This window comes from Lissotriton vulgaris, chromosome 8 (genome assembly GCF_964263255.1).
Source record: "Lissotriton vulgaris chromosome 8, aLisVul1.2, whole genome shotgun sequence".
NCBI lineage: Eukaryota > Metazoa > Chordata > Amphibia > Caudata > Salamandridae > Lissotriton > Lissotriton vulgaris.
The window spans coordinates 28961129-28983884 of record NC_141696.1 but is presented as its reverse complement, the minus strand read 5'-3'; the positions used below and the strand labels follow the sequence as shown (position 1 = coordinate 28983884).

Sequence of the window (22756 nt, the reverse complement as noted above, 5' to 3'; positions counted from 1 at the left end):
TTGTTGTACTGAGTCTACTTATCTGTTGTCAGGGATTAATTATGGGAAATGTTTGCTATTCTAAGATGAATTTATATACTTTTGCACTGTTTGCACTATCATTTTTTTAATCAGATATATCGTGTTTGTATGTTTTGATGGTTTTAGTTAAAAATCGAATAAATCTTATTTTAACATGGCCTAAAGAAAGGGACACTTTGTCCTGCAGCCATGTTGCCAACCTTCACCCATTAGTATGTGCGAAAGGTGACCAAAATCTCATAAATAGGATCCCACATATGAGGTAAATGTCACAAAGTGAAACAATCTTCTTAAAAATGTTATCAAATCTTGACTGACGATTAGGATCAATGATGAAGAGAAAGCGAGACACTAAGGGCCATATGTATCAAGCAAATTCGCATTTGCAAACGCCGAAATTCACAGAATTTCCGCATTTGCGAATGCGAATTTGCTAAATGGTATGTATTAGGGAAAATCTGGTGCAAAACAAGGAATCACAAAATTTGAGATTCCTTAGTTTGCAATTGCATTTAAGGAATCGCACATTTTTTGATTCCTTAAATGCAATGTATAAAAAAGAAAAAAAATGCAAATTGTCCTTAAGGAATCGCAAATTACCACCAACTTCAAGTTGGTGGTAATTTGCGAATTCCTTGAAAAATGCACATTTTTGCATTTTTCAAATAACTGGCAAGCTGACAGATTTTTGCATCCGTTTTTTTTTTTCATTTTCAAAAAGAAAATCCTGAAAAGGGAATTTTTTTGCAAAAATAAAAAAAGATTTTGTCAGGGGGACATTATTTCTTTCAAAGTGTCCCTCAGCAAAAGGGTTTGCCTATTGGTGACAAAAAGTAAAAGAAACACTAAAGGGTTGATTACAATGTGGCAAAGAATGGCTCCGACCATCCTTCGGAGCCTTTCCAGGCCGCATCTCAGTTTATTACTGGTGGTCAGAAATTAAAACTTCTAGTCATTCTGGCTGGCTTTCAAAGGGCTCAAGGAGCCAGTCAGCCAATTAAAGGCCAGTCAGTAATCCCATAAGGCAGACATCCTGCCATTGGGATTCCCATACTCGGTCTCCAGCAGGCTTTCAATGTCGGTCTTTCTGACATGGAAAGCCTGTTGGAGAGTGAGTAAGGGAGCCTCTAGCAGGGCCCCTTGCCTCTGCGGCCTCCGGTTGGGAGCTGTTCCTCCCTGTAGCGTGTGGCAGGCACCATAGGTTCAGGAATGAACACAGACTCCTATTCCTCTATGTAAGCTTTGTGTTGTGGCCAGTTTACGGCTTTAACACAAGCTCCCATAGAACGAATAGGAGTATGAAACCTAAGCGTGTTCAGTCGCATTATAATGAGTTTTTACTAGTGAAATATCTATTGCAGTTTTCCAAAGCGGTTGCTATTTTGCTGCTAGCGTTCCATGCAGTCCTTTACTCAGTAGACGATATTTCTTTTAGCAGGATGGTGTATTTGTTTTAATTGTTTGGCAAGGCCCGGAGGCCAATATTAGGCATTATGGGGCCAGATGTAGGTAAATACTATTTACCGATTCAAAAATACAGAATATTACAGATTCAGTATTTTAGAATGGGTAAATGATATGTAGGTATTAATTCGGTAATTTTTACCGCATCAGTAAAATTCGGTAAATACTGATTCGGTATTTACCGATTCGGTATTCCCCATTCATTCCTATGGGTATGAAGGCCCATAGGAATGAATGGGAATTACCGAATCGGTAAATACCGAATCGGTAAGAGGAGGAAGACCTACAAGGATGGCAGGGTGTCACATTGACACCCTGTTGCACCCCTGAATAGTGCATGAGTGCACCTGTGGCACACATACATGCCCTAAGGGCACGTATGTATGCCAAATGGCACTGTTAAAAAAGCATAAAATTGCTTTTTTAACAGTTTTCATTATTTACCACCAACTTGTAGTTGGTGGAAAATAACGAATCCAAGTGAAAAGCACTCACTTGAATGCTTCCTACATTAAGTATTCGGTAATTTACCAAAACGGTATTCAAGAATTCGACAATTTACTGAATCCTTAAATTACCGATTCGGTAAATTACCAACTGCCAGATTCATCAAAGACCCGTTTTGCGAGTCTTTAATAGCAATTCATAAGGAATCGCTATTACAGACTCGCAAAACGGGATTCATGTAGGAATCGCAAAATAAAATGCGATTCCTACACATTCCTTATTTGCGATCAGCACATTGCTAATCCCAAATAAGGAATAACTCCCCTTTCATTCCTATGGGCCTAAAGGCCCATAGGAATGAATGGGGAGTTATTCCTTATTTGCGATTAGCAATGTGCTAATCGCAAATAAGGATGCGATTTCAAGGGTGCTAGGGGTGTCCAAAGGACACCCTGTAGCACCCCTGAAATGTAATCTACATTGGTGTTGCTCACACACATGTCCAAAGGACATGTGTGTGTGCAACATGCAACTTAGAAAAATGCATTTAAAAGCATTTTTCTAAGTTTTCGCTATTTACCACGAGGTTTGGCCTCGCGGTAAATAGCGGCCCGAAATTGCGAGTTCGCAATTTATAAATGGTTAATGAATTGCATTTAAGGAATCTCAAATAGAGATTCCTTAAATGTAATTCCTCGCTATTTAGCGAAATTGCATTTACCGATTTTTGCATTTGGGATGATGAATCCAAAATGCAAAAATTGCGCTCGCAAAGGGCCAGATTCTCAGAATCTGGCCCTTTGCGAACGCAATTAAGCTTCATGAATCTGGCTGTAAATCCTTAAATTAGGCCCCTACATCTCAAATGCCTAATACCGGTCGGTAACAGCCGAAATTCTGTAATTTCGGCCGTTACCGACCGGTATTAGGCTTCCAACATCTGGCCCTATCTCTTTTATTGCCTAATACACAAACACAGCAACACTAAGAACATAGAATGAGAATAACAACAACACACTAGAATTCATAGAACATGTATAGTGACTAAACGTAGAGCCATTTTCCTTCTTTTGTTGCTGCTCCTACACAGATAAGTACAGTGTGCCTGTTGCTTACGTTAGCATTTGAGATGTCAATTTAAATATTTTGAGTTGTTTTTAACATTTATAAGTTTAACTTCTGATGACAGCATGTATGAAGATTTCTGAATGTTAGCATGAGTATGAGTGTCAAGCATCTCTGTGTGGGCGAGATAGTCAGTTGAATCCAAATGTTGGTGTTTAAAAAAAAAATTATAATGTAAGGGAAGATACATGCAGGAATAGGTGCATCTTTGGGTCAATTCAGATTGAGGACACTATGATTTGGGTTCATGTTTTAAGGAAACTATTGTTTTTCCAGGACAAAAGGATGTTCTGTTGGTTGGTCATATATAGTTGGAAGATATTTGTGAACTTTTGAGGAGTAGGATGATGGGTCGCAGGTTCGTGTTGTGGTTTTTGCAACCATGGTGGATACATTTTGGTGTTTATTATGAAAAGTCACTTACATTCTAAAGCTGTGTGCACCAAGGGGATGCCTACATTTGGGGGTCGAACTGCCGATTCGAATTGATAGGAAGTAGCCGATCCGTGGAAGCAGCTGAGCGGGCACCGGACGCAGAGCAGATAGCGTGCGCTTGTTTTAGGCTTTCGGTTCCTTGAGAGCCATTTTAGGAAATTAATAAAAAGGCTATTCAGAGATATTTAAGACCAGGAGGACATGTTTTGGGAAACAACAATCTAGTTTTCAGATGCATGTTGGTAACTGTCATTATGATCATCTGAGGGAGGATGCTGAATCTTAGGGCCTTTGCTAGAGTTATCATGTAGACTTTGTAGGGGTTCCTCTTTAGGTGGAGTGTCCAAAATGGTTTAGGCATTTCAAAGAAAAGGAGGTATTGGTGACTCAAGAGGTAAAAGAGCTTCTGTTAAAATGCACAATAGAGAGAGAAGAGGAAGTTCTAGGGTGTTTTGTGAGCAACGCTATCATAGATGCATAGACGGAAAAAGGGATGGCACTTGTTATACATCTGAGGGAATTTAACAATTGGGTGTGTTACAATTACTTAGTAGGTTTAAGGTTGTATTTCTTGACCTGTACCTTCGTGGAGGAGCGCAAACAACAAATGGTTGTTTTAAGAAACCCCTCACCCACCTACCTAGTAGTTAGCATGCTTCATCATCGGGGTCCAGCTGGATTACCGAATGCAATTCAGCTGTGCTTCAACACCTAGGGGTCGATTCTGGTTTGAAAAAAAATGCTCCAAATTGCCGTTCGGAGCGTTTTTCCTGTACAAATCGTACCCTGCAACGTCCCCCGTACTTACGACGAAGTACGAATTGTACCAGGAGCTGGACTCCGTACGAATCGTACAGAGACCGAACAAATCAAATCCCCGTACGATTCTCCCTTGGAACTCGCTGTCCGCGACATCTGTACGGTTCGCAGCTGCTTTTTCTGACCCGGCAAGTACGATTTGTGTCGGGTACGCACCGTACGACCCTTTTTCTACGGGAGCTGAAAACAGCCATAAAAGCAGAGTTTGCCCCAAAACAGGTATGGAACGGCCCCCCCGGGTACGGTGAGTGCACCCCATGATCGCAGGGGTACGGTGCATACCCCTGCGATCATGGGGTGTACGCACCGTACCCCACGATCTTGGGGTGTACGTACCGTACCCCATGTTCGCTGGGTGTACGGTGCGTACACCCTGCGATCGCGGGGTATGCTACATACACCCCAAGATCGCAGGGGTACGGTGCATACCCCTGCTATCATGGGGTGTACGCACCGTACGCTGTGTAAGTGATTGTGTGCTTTTCCGTACGAATCGCCCTTACCTGACGTGGACCGTACAAATCGTGTCCTCATACCCCGGTCCGGATCGTACTCGTCGAGTCGTACGGTTTACTGTTTCAGCCTTGCAATACATACGGATCGTGACGATTCAGACAGAATGGGGGAATGCAGAACATTCCTCGCGACTCGGACGAACGGGTATGAATCGTACGGCGATGGTTCCGGATGAAAATCGTACGGATGTTTTTTTTCCAGGATCGAAATCGGCTCCCTAATGTATAGCGGTTGTTATGTGAAAAGTGAAAGTGCTATGTGAAGTGGAGTACGTGATAAAAATGTCTCTAGGAAATGCCCTTGTAAAAGTTTTAATGGATAAAAGATAAGCATGAAATCCATGTTGAATCATTTCTTCAAGTAGGGTGAGGTCATATTGTGATTTGAAGATGACAACACAGTGTTTCATGCCAACAAGTTGGGTGGTCCACGCTCAAGAGGTTTGGCAGGGATGGTAAAAGATTTTTTGGTTATTTTGCTTGGACAGAGATATATTAGTGCAGGCTTAACATAGTCCATGGAAGATCAATTAGAGGCAGATTGGAATTTAAGGTTTCTAACAGATGCGATCAATTGGAGGGTGGACTGGGAAGTTTTCATGATTTTGGTGACAGGATGGATACAGTTGGAAGTAGATTTGTTTGCGGACAGACTGAATGCAGAGTTGCTAAGGTTTTACAGTCAAAGACCAGATCCAGAAGCAATAGGTGTAGATGTGTTTCAACAGGATTGGGGAGAGGAAGGATGCATGCTTCGATTCCTATCTCAATGATGCAGAAGGTGCTAATGAAAGTAAGGAGAGAGAAAGCAGAGTGGGTGTTGTTCACTCCATTCTGGTAATCTCAGTTGTGGTTTCCAGATGTGATGAACTTGTTGTTGGATGATCCAGTTTGTTACCATGTTTCCCTCAAGTACTGTTGATGCCCAGGGGAATTGTAGTGGAGGTAGTAAATCATTTGTAGAATTTTTCAAGAAAGGTTTGGCATATAATTCATTGAATTAAAGTAGGTCTGCAATTTCAGCAAGACATCAGTTGGTAGATGGAATACCAGTTGTCAGCATGTTTTGGTGAAGAGAATAGTTAAATTAAGGGCATATGGAGTTTCCTCCAAACGCAGACTATAATTCTCTATGGGGTGTCTTTCTAGTGTGAGGGAAGTTGATAGTAGGGAGGAAGTGGTTGTTTGACTTTAAAGTTGTTATCTTGAAAAATGACCATCTAATTTTGTTTGGTTTCTGCTAAGAGAGCATCTGATTTTAGAGCTTTGGTGGTAACTTCGAGGAGTTTCCACCCAGAGGTTGTGTGTTTTGAGTTACAGAAGAGGACTAAGGCTTAGACTATGTCTAGGAATATATTTTTTTCCCAGTATTGAGGGACATGACGATTTATGTGTGGTACATTGTTTGCAAGAATACAAGAGAACAACTGAGAGGTTGAGTAAACAAGTGTGTTCACAGTTATTGTTTTCTTTTGAGCAAACATGTAAGGCTGTGTCTGCACCTAGTTTGGTGAAGTGGGCTAAGAAGGTTATGAAAATGGCAGGTATTGATAGAAGCATTTTTAGGGTGCACTCAGATAGGGGTACAATAGCTAGTAAGGCCTTTTTTGACAGGTTCCAGTCAAAGTACTATCATGAAGGCTGCAGATTAGTCTAGTCTTTCACCGTTTAAAATATTTTATTTTAAATCTGTGGAAAATTCTGTACAAAGGGTATTGAATGAGCTTTGAACATGCATAGTAGTAGCCTCTGGGCCTTGCCATAAATACAGATTTTCAAGTTTTAATGGGAAGAAAGTTGCGATTTTATTAAATGCACAGAGGGTAATATGTTTCCTCCATTGATTGTGCTCAGCTGATGTGTTTAGTTTTGTGTTTTCAGGGCAAAGCTAAGAAGAGGCTTTCAGAGTTTCAAGAATTTAGATGGATTTGTTTCTGGTGGATTTACAGTTTAATATGATGATGAACTTTTGGTTTATTCGCAGCAAGAAAAGAAGGAGGATGGCTGTGTGTTCAGCAAATATGTGCATTTTCTAAGGATTCGAGGGCCTTATTTATGAAGGTCTTGCGCCGCCGGTGCGTCACTTTTAACATGGAAAAAAGTGACGCACCAGTGGCGCAAGGCTTTCATAAATGAGGCCCCTAGAGTGTTATTGTATTGCAAATCTACGTTCTTGTTGCTACTCTGTAGGTGCATTATGCAGTAAAAGAGATGATGTATAATAGTAACCTTCGTGTTTTCAATAAAATCATGATTTTCCTCCCATTAAAACATTGGAAAATGTGCATTTTAACATATACATTCATCTTATCCCTCAATGCAGACAAGAAAGGCCACACAAACAAAATAATGAAAGGGGCAGACAACAAAGAAAACTGGCCCATATTAAATACCATAATAGATCAATTACTTGAAAGCTCTTATGTAATGTTCTTTCTCAAAAGTTGCAAATTATGTCTATTAAAGTAACATATAATGTAAACAGCCAAGCAGAGAAAAGGATCCAATGAAAAGAATCCAATAGAAACATACACAAAAACCCAAAGTGACTCCCCATGCTGTGGGTATGCACTCTACTGACCGGGAAGTCACCACTCACTAAAGGTAAAAATCAATAATTTAGAAAATGTTAAGGGGCCCACTCCTGTCCTCCACTGTTCCGGCGGAAGAGCACCCATCACAGCTAGTGATCCTTGCTGTGTTATCCCATGTCATTTTAGCAAAAAATCTCTAGCCTAAACAGAATGAAAATGTTTATCAAAACTGTTGAGTTAGCCAGCCACAATGCCTTCGCCTTCAGGATTTATCGAGAGACATCAGTCCGGTAATATGGCAGCTTTCATACTTCCATTATGGAAGAAACACGCTTAACACAAACTGTAAGAAGAGTTCACTCACAATGATGGCAGATATTACACATGAGTTAAGAAATTGTGAGGCATATTACCAACAACTAGCGATATTTATTGCTAAATGGGCTTAGCGAGTATTTTTTTATCGCCAGGTATCGTAGGATATTATTGCAAAAAAAAACGTGCTATTAACACCGTTCATCTCTAAAGGGATAAAATATCCGGCGATAGTGGCGAAATGCTTGAATATCGCTGCGAATACAGCGATATTTACGCAGTAACGCCAATAGGGTCTTAGCCATAATATCCACCTCCCATTGGATATAATGGCTAAGAACTGGTCTGAGCAGGTGTTAGCTTTTGGAGATATTTCCATCTCTACACCTGCGTTGATAATAGGCGATAGAGATGTTAGCGACTGTTTTTAATCGCTAACAGGTTGGGTACGCCTACTTTGCATGTCATTAGCAATAAATATCACTGACATGCAAAGCGGGCCCAAGACCGCTCCTATCACCTATAAGCTGTCGCTAATGTGTGAGCAGGCATTCGTTTTTGGAGATATTTGCGCTTAGCACAAATATTTCCAACGCTACGCCTGTGTTGGTAATAGGCAATAGCGATGTTAGCAACTGCTTTCAGTCGCTAACAGGTTGCATGTCAGCGATAAATATCGCTTACATGCAAAGTGGGCTCCAAAATGCTCGCTATTGCCTACAAGCTGTCGCTAAAGCAGCGATAAATTCCTATCGCCCCCCTTGATAATATGCCCCATTGTTTGTTACCAATCTGAAACCGTGGAGTGGCTGCTTCGTATTCCTGTAGCAACAATTTGAAATTTTTGCTTTATTATCCTATGTTTAGTTTTAGTCTGTATTTTTAATTTTTTCTTGAATCAAGAGTTCAAACTGTTAATTTAAAAATTCATAAAACAGCTGTTCCTACTTCACACAGCTATTTGCAAGCAATACGAGCAATGAAGTCAAGGATCTCCAAGGAGCCAGGATAGCCCAGGATAGCCCAGGATAGCCCAGGATAGCCCCGGATAGCCCGGGATAGCCCCAGATAGCCCAGGATTGCCCCGGATAGCCCAGAATAGCCCCGGATAGCCCAGGATAGCCCCGGATAGCCCAGGATAGCCCAGGATAGCCCAGGATAGTCCAGGGGTTTTGATAATAGTGCAGCCCGGCCCAGATGTTTTTGTGTTCAGGACCAGCCCCCTGCTGGTGGCCATTTTCACTGCAACCTAATGCACTTGTTTGTTTCATGAAACGACAATTCAGAGTGGGGTCGTCGGGTTCTAACAAGGATATACCACCCTGCCTGCATGTACGGATCCCTTCACTTATCAATGAAGGTTTCACGAGACCCGTGCTCTCCTCTGCTCTCTCAGGGCAATGCAGGTCAGATGCAGGAGATTGGCTTTGCTTAAGCTGCATACCTGGCATGCCCTGTGCCTGCTGTATAGCCATGTATGTTTTCTTTCTGCTAGTGTGCATAGGTGACTCAAATGTCACCGCAGAAACTTTAATTTCAAATTAAGTGAGTACGATCCGGCTAATGATGGCACTCGCTGTAGCTTTGGGTAGCTGTAGTTGACTGTCCAGGCGTGGATTCTTTTAGCAAGCTCCTCTTTGTCTTTTTGGAGGTACGTTTTGGCCATTGCAGAATTGACTGTCTTTTTAAAGGGGCAGATCCCAGAAATTCCCACGGTGCAAGTTTCCTAAGGCTTGAACTAGATACACTTTGAAGTTGCTTGTGTAATTACTGCTACCCAGATTTTTTATTGCAAATCATAGGGTGTTGTTTTAAGTGGTGGGCTCTGCTGTTTTAATTTAAACTAGGACTAAACCAATGAGTCTGCCATGCGATTTATTGCCCTGTAAGCTTTTCTCCAGCCTGAGTTGACTTACAGAATAACCCTTTGCTAGATTTAGCACATAATGAAAGACTATACTGGGCAGAATTGCAATAACTGGTGCATCCCTGCATATCGGCAGGGATGCGCCAGTTATTGTGCGCCATGCCTCCGCTACCCTGGATGTGCCGCATTTACAATGCAGCGCACCATGGGTCAAAAACAGCACAGATGCGTCACGCATCTGTGCCGTTAAAGCGGCGCATTGCTGGAGTTGCGTCGCAAGCGCGACGCAGCTCCAGCAATGCTCTGGGGGCCCTATCGCCACAATGCTGCATCAATACTTATGCCTGCTTCAAGCAGGCGCAGGGTTTTGATGCAGCGTGGGCCCCATGCGCCGGAACGCCCCCCCACCTGCACCGGAACGCCTCCTTCTGGCGCAGGGCTTTACAACGTGACACATCTGGGAGATGCGTCACGTTGTAAATACCCCGCACCATAGCACATCTTTTGCGCCGCCGCTGCATCACAAAAGTGACGCAACAGCAGCATAAAAGAGGCGCAGGGGGCTTGTAAATCTGCCCCGCAATTTTTAGTTGAAGCTTGTCCAATAGGGCTGAGTCACAGCCAAGAAGAGCCTCACTGCAGTAGGTTAAAGTTGGCACAATGTTTGCCACTATTACAGAGTGAATCAAGTGTTGGGCCTTTCTTGTCCAGGGTGTTAAAAGTGACAGTTAAGGAGTTACTTTTGTTTGTGTTGGCGCAGGATATGTTGTTGTGAGGTAATACTGATTACCCATTTTTTTCCACACAAGAATTTCCTAGGTCTACATATTTCTGTTTGAATGTATGTCAGTATTATTTCTAGGCCTGGGAGGAGTTCGTGAAGTTCCACTATGTGGAACTCCGCGGAGTGACAACAAATCTCCAGTGTGATCAGCGGATTCCGTGAGCGGCGGTGTGTATTAAAGTCACGCCGTTCGCTGTGATTTCCGCGCCAGGTATTTATCCTGCACTGTAAAACCATTGTGAATGGCACCGTGCTCAGCGCAAGAGGGCTCATCTTCCTTTCTGCGGCTTGAGTACATTTTCTACCTGAGTGCGAGCTTTCTCAAAGTTAATGGAATGCTTCTCAATGTGAGCAGTCGCGACCTGCCACGACCACTCCCTTTGAGAAATCTGACCGCCCACGTGGAGATGCATCACCAGGAGGTTGGTTGTCCTCCATCGTGCTCACCAACTTGACGGTGACATGCGCGAGAAAGGAAAAATCTCGCCAGTAGGTGGATTTTCCTTGCTTGTGCTCACCAACCTGATGACAATGGAGTGTGGGAAACTCCACAAACTCCACGAACGGAGTAGAGTTCAGTGCCCAGGCCTAATTATTTCTATTATTTCCTATTTTCAGCAACCATTCTGTACACTTTTAATAAACAAAATTTTACTACACCCTGAGAGCCATGTCTTAAAGTAGATATTTCAGATGCGTGAGCTTATGTTAGAATTCTAGTAATGAGTCAAATGTTTCTGTAGAGATGTGAAATTGACATAAGTTATATGCACTTTTGTGAATGTGTAACTAAAGCCAGAAGGATGACATTCTAAATAACTGTTTCTTGTCCTTAGGTACCAAATCTACTCCAGTGTAGATGGATCCCAGCTATATGAACAGTCATAGTGACCATATTCCGTGCCTGTCTTTCATTCCATTCCCATTTCACTGAGTTCACTGCTGCTCAGCAAAATATATTTGCAGGGCTGTCAGTGATGTCAGAGGATTACAATATTTCCTGTTTCATCTAGTTTGCTAGGTTTTTGCAAATGTAATGCAATATCAAAAGGTAAACGTTCAATTAAGTAAATGTGTATCTGTAAGTTTACTTTTGAGTATGTTTACTACTTTTGGATATTCATAATTTACAAGTGCAAATGTACTCAAATATTTAGACTGTAATGTCTCCACCTCAGGACACAGAAAATTGAGCCAAATGTGTAACTTACTACAGTAAAAAAGGAGCAGTAGTAAGTACAGCACCACACCAAACCATCTGCTGACCCTGTAACACCCTCAAATAGAAAATAAATCCCCTTAGTTTTACTATACATTTTTTAACTTTTAAATAAGCACACAAATTAAATTGAATGGCAAATCATTATATTTGAAAAATAAATATAATTTAGTGATACATATTTGAATGATCTTTCTTATTCTCATAAGAAACTTCATTTTTTAAAGAAACATTTAAATTAATTTCATTTACTTCCATACATAGGGGCTTATTTACAAGCTCCTTGCGCCACCCGTACGCCACTTTTCCCCTGGTAAAAATGACGCAAAAGTGGCGCAAGGGGCTTGCAAATAAGCCCCATAATATTTTGTAACTTTTAATACCCAGAAAGTAGATACAAACATTTTCCTTTAGGTGTGAATTTTTAAAAATAATTTAAGGTAATTTACTATATGTAAATTAATTTAATAATGAGCAGCACAGAGATATCTCTATAGGAAAGAATGTAACAGCCTATTATACTTTTGAAAAAAAGAAAATATGTTTAAGTTATTAATATTAAACAACTATACCTATGTGGTCTAATAATAGATCAATATAAACACAATGCCACAACATTAACAACAATTCACAAGTAATTATTTTTATTATGTTCAATTAAATTATAATGTATTTATATTATTATTATATTATACAAAATTGCACCTAAAAGGAAAATACTATGTTGGTTTATAATGATTACAAATTAATAAAAGTGAATAATCAGAAGTAAGTTAATTATATTCTAATCAAAATTAATGTTAAATTACTTTTTAAATGCAGGAAATGGTTATTAAACAAAGTAAAACTTTAAATTAAATGTTTTGTCGATATTATTTTAGTGATAAATTAAATGCATTTATATTTTTACTACTGTGAATAATTTATTTAGTTTAAACATTATTCCTAAGAATACTAAATTGTTTTCTATGAGATGGTGTTCAGGCACTCATGTGTGGAACTGGACTTACTTCAGCTATGAGGTGGACTAGATTTAAAACTGCATTGGGTCTTTTCTACTCATAGGAAATTGTGAATTACAGTTTGTGTATATGAATGGAATTACTTTTTTTTGTGGGTGGATGCACATTCCTCTCCAAACACCTCTTACTCCTCCCTTGAGCTCTCACATTTTACACAGGATGTTTCCCATTTTCAAGTGATTTGTCTCTGCCCTTACACATTTATTACTAAAATGTATACTGACTTGTTTGGAAACTGCTTTATCGGGTGGAGATCTCTGCGCAGAAAAGATAGAACAGTTGGAGATGGACCTTGGCACAGAGGGTTTTGAATAGCATTTTGTAGTATGTTAGTAGTAACATTGCAGTTCTACAAACACACTACAAAATGCAGTATGTGAAAAGTCCTCATAGAATTTAACTTCATATTTCATGTTTCTCTCCCTTTTCCCCCATCTGCGTATACCGGCCACGACGTAACATCTGCGTAGGCTGGTATAGGCGGAACGGGGCATGGGGTATCCACATCGCTCCTGCAGGAACATTGCTTGGAAAGAAGGTTTTTGTTCGGAGTTCCGCTGCTATGATGGTTGCTCACACTAAAGGAGTCACAGATGATTTGGAGGCACTTACCAGTTCTGGTCACCTGTTTTTCATTCAATAAATAATGTTATAACATCTGCAATAAAAGGTTTATTGAAATATGTAGACATGTGTCTCTATATTACACTTTTAATTATTACCACCTTAATAGAAACAATCTACATTATTTCTAAATGTCAATATTACCGGCCTTTAATACCCTTTATGTTATGTTATGTTATGTTATGCAGGGGTTTTGTATAGCGTGCGGCTACTCGGAAGAGTGTCCCGATGCTTTGGATTGCACACTAATCTCATAACACAACAGGGGAAATAAAATACGAAACAGAGATAAAAGAAACCTGATAGGGACCGAAACTAAGAGGAAAAGAGCCAGGTTTTAAGCCCTTTCCGAAAGGCCAACAAATTAGGAATGCTGCGCAGGGACACAGGCAGTTTATTCCATAACTGAGGCGCTAGTAGTTTAAAAGAGCGGCCTCCGATGCGGGCTCTCTTCACACGAGGAATCGCCGCAAGAAACAGGGCTTCAGACCTGAGCGACCTGGCAGGCAGATAAAAGGCCAGCCTCTTCTGCAGGTATTTTGCTCCGGAGGCGTGCAAGGCTTTGTGTGCTAGAGTAAGAGTTTTAAAAATTATCCGCTTCCGGACAGGGAGCCAGTGCAGAGCCTCCAGAAGACCCGAGGCTCTGGCACGGCGAGATAGTCCAAAGATGGCCCGTGCTGCCGAATTCTGGACAACCTGTAACCGTTGGAGCAGATATTCTGGCAAGCCGAGATAAAGGACGTTGGAATAGTCAATTCTCGAGCCTATAATCGCCTGCACCGTGATCTTCCTATGTTCCTCCGATAACAGGGGAAGGAACTTACGTAGCATCCGGAGTAGGCCAAAGCAGGTGCCAGTGAGACCGATTACCTGTGAACGTAGTGTGAGGCCATTATCGATCTTAATCCCAAGGTTTTTAGCCACCTGGGACGAACTTGCTGGTGGAAACATGTTCTCAGGCCACCACACTTTCCAGTCCGGATCTGAACTGCACCCGAAAAAGAGGACCTCGGATTTATCCGAGTTGCACTTGAGGCTGTTGTGATGGAACCATTGAAACACAGCCTCAAGGCAACCCTGGATCCTACCTCCATCGAAGTCCGCACCCCTCTCACAGGTGAAGAGGAGCTGGGTGTCATCGGCATAAGAAACGATCTGGGCCCCGAAAGACTCCGCCAATGCCGCCAGAGGGGTCATGAAGATGTTAAATAGAGTTGGACTCAGGACAGAGCCCTGAGGAACTCCGACACCCAATGGCGACATCTCGGCGGAGCAAGCAGAAGCCCAGACCGTTTGTCGACGGCCTGCCAGGAAAGATCGAAACCACTGGAGCACCGTCCCTCGGAGACCAACCTCTGAGAGTCTTGCAAGAAGACCCTCATGAGGGACGGTGTCGAAGGCCGCCGACAGATCTAGCATCACCAGCATCGCTCTCCCGCCCGAATCCAGCACCTCCTTAATCGCCTCCGAGACTTCCAGGAGGGCTGTTTCGGTGCTAAGATTGGCGCGGAAACCCGACTGGGTAGGGTGCAGTAGGTCGTGGGACTCCAGGTAATCGGCAAGCACCTTATGGACATGCTTTTCAATGACCTTCGCAAAAGCCGGCAGGAGCGAAATAGGTCTATAATTCTCCAACACCTCCCCATCCAGGCCAGGCTTTTTAAGCAGGGGAATAATCATGGCCTGCTTCCAGGCCTGGGGAACCACACCCTGTGCAAGAGAACAATTCAACAGGGGGTTCACGAGGGGATTAATGACAGCTGCCATTTTAGCCAAAAATTTTGCCGGACAGGCATCCCGAGGGGAACCTGATTTCAGCCCAGCCATCAGATCAAATGAGGCGGTCAGCGAGAGAGGAGGGAAAGCTGCCAAGGCCACACCTGCGTTAAGTCGGGTAGCAGCGGTATTCTCCACCCGACCCGGTATCTCAGGCTCCAGCACATGGAAGGAGTCCTGGATCCGCTGGATCTTAGAGGTGAAAAAGTCTGCAATCGCCCTGACCCAAGTCGCAGGAGGGGGAGTCTGGGTTGGTACTGCGCGAGACGTTGTAAACTCCCGCACAACGGCGAAAAGCTCCTTACAGGAATTGGAGGCAGCTTCAATTTTTCTCGCGAAATAAGCCTTCTTCTCCGCGAGGATGTTCCGATGGTAAGCTTTCGCCACAGACCTGTAGGCGAGTTTCGCCGTCGCGTCGTAATTTGCGCGCCAAGCTCTTTCCGCTACCTTGCATTGGCGCCGAGAGGCCGCCAATGCTTCCGTAAACCAAGGGGCAGAAGCACCTTTTTCAGGTTTGCGGAGGGGTCTCAGAGGAGCCAGATCATTAAGTCTCTCTGAGAACCAGGCCTGCAGTCGCTCCACATCCTCCTCTAAGTTCCCTGCTAACAAGAAGGGGTGGTCCACACAAGCCTGTGCCAGCAGTTCCGGAGTAATCCGGTGAAGTGCCCTGAATCCCACGGAAGACTGCCGGGGGGCGCCGGCAGGCTTCCTAACTTCCGAGAAGTAAAATTTCACCAACCTATGGTCGGACCAAAGAACCTGGCTAGGAGCCAGCATCTCTATAGGGGTCGTAGAGAAGGTCAAATCTAAAGTATGTCCCTTCTCATGGGTCGGTCCGATATGATATGGAACCAGGCCCAGAGGGGCTGTGACCTCCAGCATTTTTATTGCATCAGCATCCGTTTCCACGTCCATGTGAACGTTAAAGTCCCCGGCAACAATACAATGCTCTGACGTGAGTAATAAAGAAGAAGTCACCGACTTATCACATACCCATGCAGTCCACACACAATAGAGTCCTATTTGTGTTTTATTCATAGCTCGATGCAGGTTATAGAAGTTACTCCGATTCTGCAACATATGTGATTTGATATTGTAGAGACAAAAATTGGCAAAATGGAAATGTTTACAATTTTTCGCAAAATAAATATTGATATTGAAAAATGTGATGTTGATGTACACCATATGTACATTTAATAGGGAACTTGCACCTCTGATGTTGATTTCACCCGGTTTGTGGATCTCCCAGTGGAAGCCTGGCCAGAGAAATTTATTTAGAATTGGCCTTATGGAATCCTACCAGATGACCAGATGTCCCACTGCTTCCACTTTGAATGGGCCCAAAGAGTGTTAACTCAGTGTCCACCTCTGTGGGGCAAATCTAGTGTAAACATCAACCGTTTCTTCAATTACCATGAAGGAGATATGAATCTACACATGACCAGACTCAAAGGAGACACCTCATACAAGTCCTCAAATATCCTGATTTTTTAGGATTACGGTAGATCAGCCCACACACAGCATAATCCTTTGAGTAAGTGTGAGACATGTCACCCTTAGTGTGATTTATCCTGAACTTTTTGCTTGTAGATCTCCTGTTTTGCTGGCTTTCGAACTCTGCAGTCTTTGCCACTGCTACCCAATGCTGCAATGTTTGTGCTCCTTCCATAAAACATGATAATATAGACCTAATTAGCATATTTATTATACGTTTATGTCTCTAGTAAAGTGCAGTGCACATTCCAGGACCTGTAAATTCTACTAGTGAGCCCATAGCACTGATTGTGCCACCATTTAAATACTTTTTAAACGTGCCTCAAACATGCCATTGCATAGTTTGTGTATGCAGTTTTCGCCTGCCATATTGACTTGCCAAAATAAACCTTTTTCCAGGCCAAAACCATACATATAGGTCAAAAAAAGCCAAGAGGGCAGGGTGCAATGTATTTACAAAGTAGGACACATATTGTTATGTTTTACATGCCCTGGTAGTGAAAAACACTTACATTCATTTTCACGACTGTCTCTCTCATTGTATAACAATGGAGTTGCCTTTTTATAAGTCTATTTATCTAACTGGAAGAAATCACTGGTTCATGTAGGGTGTTTCTGCAATCCTAATTTAAAATCATAATTTCTGTCGAAGTTGGATTTTAAATTGTAATTATTTAAAAGTTATCTATAGAAAGTTGGCATTTTCTTGCCTTAGTCATTAGATGCCTGCAGCCTGTCTCTGGTCACATGACTGGGTGTAGTTGACAGTTGGGCTTTTTATATTACTTCTAGACAGCCACACACAATGGAAGGTTAGGTGAGACTGAAGGAAGTATGGGTGGGAGAAGCTGGGCCAAGCCTCACTTACATCTGAATAGGCTGTGTCCTGTCTCCACACAACAGGCTGCATACACCCTGTAGTTAGTCTGGAAACAGGGCGGGGGAGGCATGGCGTCTGTACACTTCAAGGGCAAGCTTTGAAAAGCTTTTTATGCGCTTCAAAGGCACAACTGTGTATAAAAGATGGACCTAAGATGCCACCACCTCAGTACATTTTTGTACCTGTGGATACTCTGTCAGGAGTAAGGACTGCTGTGCTGGTTCAAGGAATTCCAATCTGCTGGGCTTATGCTCTAAACAAACTGCTGCTCTGCATCCATCTTGCCTGAGAAGACGAATTAGACCTGCAACTTCATCTTGAACCCAGGATCCGCAGAGTGGCTCACCAACAGCTCCTGGACCCATCTTCATTGACTTCCTTACCCCTTCTCAAACAGTGACTGTTGGGTATTGGGATCTGCTTTCATTTGCTCACTGATGGTCCAGTTTAGATCATTAGTGGTCTAATTCAGAGTAACACAATGGTCTGTTAGTTTTGTACTGTTCCTGCGGCACTGAATATTACTGCGGTGTTTGTTGTTTAATGTTCCTTGTCGTCATGCCCACGTACCTGAGTCAGCATGGGCAGGTGATTAGGTACACCACATCAGTGGAATTACAGTTTGTGTGAGACCTTTGTGACCACAGTTTACCGGGGTACAGTGAAAGTTGTTTCGTGGTAGAGGTTAGGTGGCAGACATTGCAGGGTCCGCAGGGAAAATGTCCTGTCACCGATGGAAGGCCCCATGCATTAAGAATCGTTTGATCTGCTTCTCTGTCCTGTGCTCTGGGACGTGTATGTACAAATGAGTCCTTAATGCTTCTTGCTCTTTTGTAGGAGAAGAGTGTTGTTTCCTATTTGTGATTGTTACTTTCCAGGATTTTCCAATGTATATTGATGGATTTGCTGACTGCATTGGAGGCTGCGTTGAAGGTAGTCACGCAATTGAGAGGTGTGGTCTCCATGACTCTTATCTTACAAGAGTGCCTCTCTGTTCTGATTCCGGGCTCTCTTACAGCTTTTACATGAGGTACATGAGGTGTGAAAGAAAATGAAAGGATGTAGGATTTATGTTTTTCCTAATGCACAAAAAAATTGTAAATACCTGTGGATGACTTGTACACATTCAGCAGTTGTGATGAATACACAAATTTCAATAGGATCGGAGAAATCAAGATATTTTACTTGGGGCCACAAGCACGACCATTCCGAATTGCTACTCGCAATTTGCGCTGAATTGCGAGTTGCAATTTGGAATGTACAACATTTTTGCAATCTGGTCGTAAAATGCATGGCTCATGAATACCAATGAGCCACTTGCAATTTGTGACCCCATTGGGAATGGCTGGCCCTCCCAGGGATGGTGGCCTGCTGGGCTCTGCAGACCTCCGTGTCTGTGACTGCTTGTCAACAAAGCAGTTTTTTTTAATTCAGCACGTTTTCCTTAAAGGAAAATGGGATGCATTTTTAACAAAAAAAATAAAAGTTTTTGTGGCATTTTTTAAGGGCAGGTAGTGGGCCCTGAGACAAATGCCTGCCATTAAAAAAGATTTTTAGAGCCAGTCACAAAGAGGAAGGGGTCCCCTGGGGATATCCCTTCCCATTTGCCACTCCATTATCAACCTCTTGAAGATGGCGGTAAGTTGCGGGTGGTTTGCGAGCGCAATTGCAGTTGCAAAACATCCATACATGGCTAGAGACTCGCTATTAGGAATGGAACATCCCTTCCTAATAGCGAATCGCAAAACACTATTTTGAGAGTCAAAATTTTTAGCGACTCGCTAAAAAGTGTTTTTACATGCCCATGTAGGTTTTTGTGTGCGCAAACCAGTTGCAAACCCATTTCACGCACACAAAAACTGGTCTTACTGTTAGCCCTTGGTGATGCACAGATAATAAATATTCTGTGCAACCCAGTTTCCATGCACTCTCATTTGTGTGCAATATAGTTTTATCAATTGTCTGTACAAATTTAGAAATCATATAAATGGAAAATGTGTTGTCTGTAAACGACATTGTGCTACCACACATTTACAGACTAGAGTTGGAATAGTAAAATACACCAATCCAAAGTCCAGCGCTTTCGTAAGGCAAGTCGTTGTAACCACTTGTGTGGTAATGACACATGTGTTGTAATGGCCGCTTTGTAAAAGCATGTGAGAATACGTCATGCATCTGTTGAAAATCAACTCCTGGAAAGGGGCGACCACTCGGTCCCCCCGAACGTATGGTGGGGTGCCCTGATGCCCCCGGGAAACCATTTTGGGCGGGAGGCGTGTCTCGGCTGGTATGCCCGAAGTGGCGTAGCCGGGGCGCGCCTTTTCCCGCCCAAGAGGGGTTCTCCTAGACACCTACACCGTTGGACACGCCCCGTAGGCGGTTGGAGGAGGGTTTATGCCCCCCCGAGGAAGAATAAAAGGAGCAACAATCCAAGAAAGCATCCTCTTGTTCCTGGGCTTGGAAGCTGCACCCCCTCGTTGCACTTTTAAGCCCGAGACGGAACAAGGAGCCAATTTTGAGAGCTTGTAATTTTTGTGTTTCTCTTTCAGTGAGCCGAAGCTTTGGATCCAGGACCTCGAATCGAATATCCGTAGAAGATGCCTGGCAAGAAGGTCGGAAAGAAGGTTGGGACCGAACAAATGCTTCGCATGCTGGTAAAGGACATGGCGAACATGAAGAAGCAGATGGCGGCAATGAATGGCACGGGTAGACCGAAGAAAGTCATCGGACCAGCATTGCCGGGAGTAGTCCCTGCCGGGAGAGGTAAAAGGGCCAGGAATAGGGCGGCAGGAGGGGAGGCCCCGGTGCCCGAGTCCCCTCCAGCAAGCCCGGTCGGTCCGGTGGAGGCCCCAGTTCCGATCCCGAACGCGGGACAGCCGATCCCTGTAGTAGTTACACCCGTTAGCGAGGAGGATATGCCCCCCGATCTGGCCGCCCAGTTGGCGACATGGTTGGGCAAGAACAACGAGAGTGGTGGGGCACCAGGAGACACGGCCGAAGAGGCCAGGTTAATAATGAAGCAGTTGCGGCAATCGAGAGATGCTGCGAAGGCACCTTGTCCCCTTGTTTCCCCGCAGGTTCCCTCGGAAAGGCCGGAGGCAAGCGTTGGAGCGGCAGCAACAACAGATACAGCTACCGGTTCGGGTAAGCAGCCGTTGCCAATGGTGGGGGTGGGATCGTTACCCTCAAGGAGGGAAAGGGTGGTGCAGCATATTCCGATGGATGTGAAAGAAAGGATCTGGGCTGATAAATATGTGAATATGTTTTCTCTGTTGACCGATGACTATGAGATAGAGCACGTTAAAAATCAGAAGGAGTTGTTACATCCGAGTGTATGGCGTGCAAAAATGGCGGGTTTCAGAGTAGATGAAACGATCGCTAATTGGGCCAGGGCCTTTGGAATGTTCACTTCAATCATGGGGGAACGTAGGCCTGAACTGTTGGCGGAATTAGCCTGTTATCAAACACGTATTATGGAATTTTATGAATCATACGAAGGCAATCAATGGATGAGTTATGATAACAAATTTCGTAAAGCCAAGGAGCACGACTCATCCCTGACGTGGGATTGTTTCGACTCCATTTCATGGCAGAAGCAGGGTATGACGAACTCGGTGAAGTCGTCTTCTTTTGGCGGGAATGGGACAGAGCCTTCCCGCCATTATTCGGCGGCGCCCTTTCGGGCAGGCGCCAACGGGGATCAGCACACAAAGAATAATGGGAACTCAGGTAAAAAAGGGGTCTGTTGGAGCTTTAACAGAGGCAAGTGCACAAGGCCACAAGGGACATGCAAGTTCAGGCATGAGTGTGCAGGGTGCGGGCAGTCTTCACACCCCGAGAGTTTGTGCAGAGCCAAGAATGGTGAGACAGGAGGTAGAGGAGGAGCCAAACAGGTCTAACATCGACCGAGGGGCACCGTTACCTACTCCCGTTGACATCATGGCATTGATCCCTTGGCTGAACGAATACCCTGATCATGTCTCCGCTGGGGTGTTGCGAGATGGTTTCTCGTATGGTTTCCACTTCCCGGCTGGGGATTTTCGTGGGGAAGCACAGTGTAAAAATCAACTATCTGTTCAACAAAATACGGCGGTGGTACAGGCAAAAATTGCAAAGGAGGTGACCCGAGGTCGGGTTGCGGGACCGTATGTGAATCCGCCTGTTGTTAACTTTGTTTGTTCACCATTGGGAGTAGTCCCCAAGAAGGACCCAGGTGAGTTTCGATTAATCCATAATTTATCCGCTCCTAGGGGTCTTTCGGTGAACGATGCGATTGACCCGGGAGTTTGTTCGGTGCGGTACGCATCCTTTGATGAGGCCGTCGCCATGTTGAATCGCCTGGGGCCCGGAGCGCTGATGGCTAAATCAGATATCGAGTCAGCGTTCCGGTTGCTCCCGGTACACCCACAAGATCAGCGTCTCTTAGGTTTTGTGTTTCAAGGGCGCTACTACATGGATAAATGTATGCCGATGGGTTGCTCCATCTCCTGTGCGTATTTTGAGAAGTTCAGTACTTTTTTGCAATGGGCGTTCACCAGAGCCACGGGCTTCACTCAGGTTATGCATTACCTTGATGATTTTCTGTTTCTGGGGGCAGCCGGGAGCACGGAATGTGAACAGGCTTTGAATGAATTTTGTAATCTCATGAAAAATTTCGGCGTGCCATTGGCACCAGGCAAGACAGTGGGGCCATCTACTCCACTCGAGTTTCTGGGAATTGAGCTCGATTCAGTGGAGGGGTGCTTCCGTTTACCCATGGAGAAGGTAATGAAATTTAAGGCATCTCTAGGGATATGCCTTGGCGAGAGGAAAGTAACTCTCCATCAGTTGCAACAAACTGTGGGTCAGCTTAACTTTGCCCTTAGAGTAATACCGATGGCTCGCCCCTTTTCCCGCTCTATCGCACAAGCCATGGTGGGCCTCAAGGAAGGGCACCACCGCACAAGACTGTCAGCAGAGGTTCGCCAGGATATGTGCATATGGCTGGCATTTCTGGCGGATTTCAACGGTCGTGTCGTGTGGAACAAACCATCAGCTTCCTCCGAGGAGCTGGGGTTGTGGACCGACTCGGCAGGAAGTGTGGGCTTTGGCGCCATCTTTGGTAATCGATGGTCGGCGCAAACATGGCCAGCGTGGTGGCATGATAGTGGGCTCACAGGTAACATTGGGTTTCTTGAGCTGTTCCCCATTCTGGTAGCCTTGAAAACATGGCCAGAGGGGTTTTGTGATCACGCTGTAGTGTTCTAGTCTGATAATATGACTGTTGTGGAATGTATCAATAATCAGGCAGCACGCTGCAAGTGGATTTTGAGATTACTGAAGGAAATTGTCCTGCTATGTATGAGATTAAACGTCCACTTTAGGGCAAGACACGTGCCGGGGGTACTGAACCAGGCAGCTGATGCACTCTCTCGT

General features: G+C 43.9%; 1 protein-coding gene across 1 annotated transcript in view; it reads left to right on the top strand.

Annotated features, from left to right (window-relative positions):
- Positions 1-22756, top strand: part of LOC147693290 (vomeronasal type-2 receptor 26-like) — a 76689-nt gene that overhangs the window by 29237 nt on the left and 24696 nt on the right. Inside the window, exon 3 of the mRNA XM_086935899.1 lies at positions 1457-1465. Coding sequence (XP_086792025.1) covers positions 1457-1465 — 9 coding nt within the window. The remainder of the gene's footprint in view (positions 1-1456; positions 1466-22756) is intronic.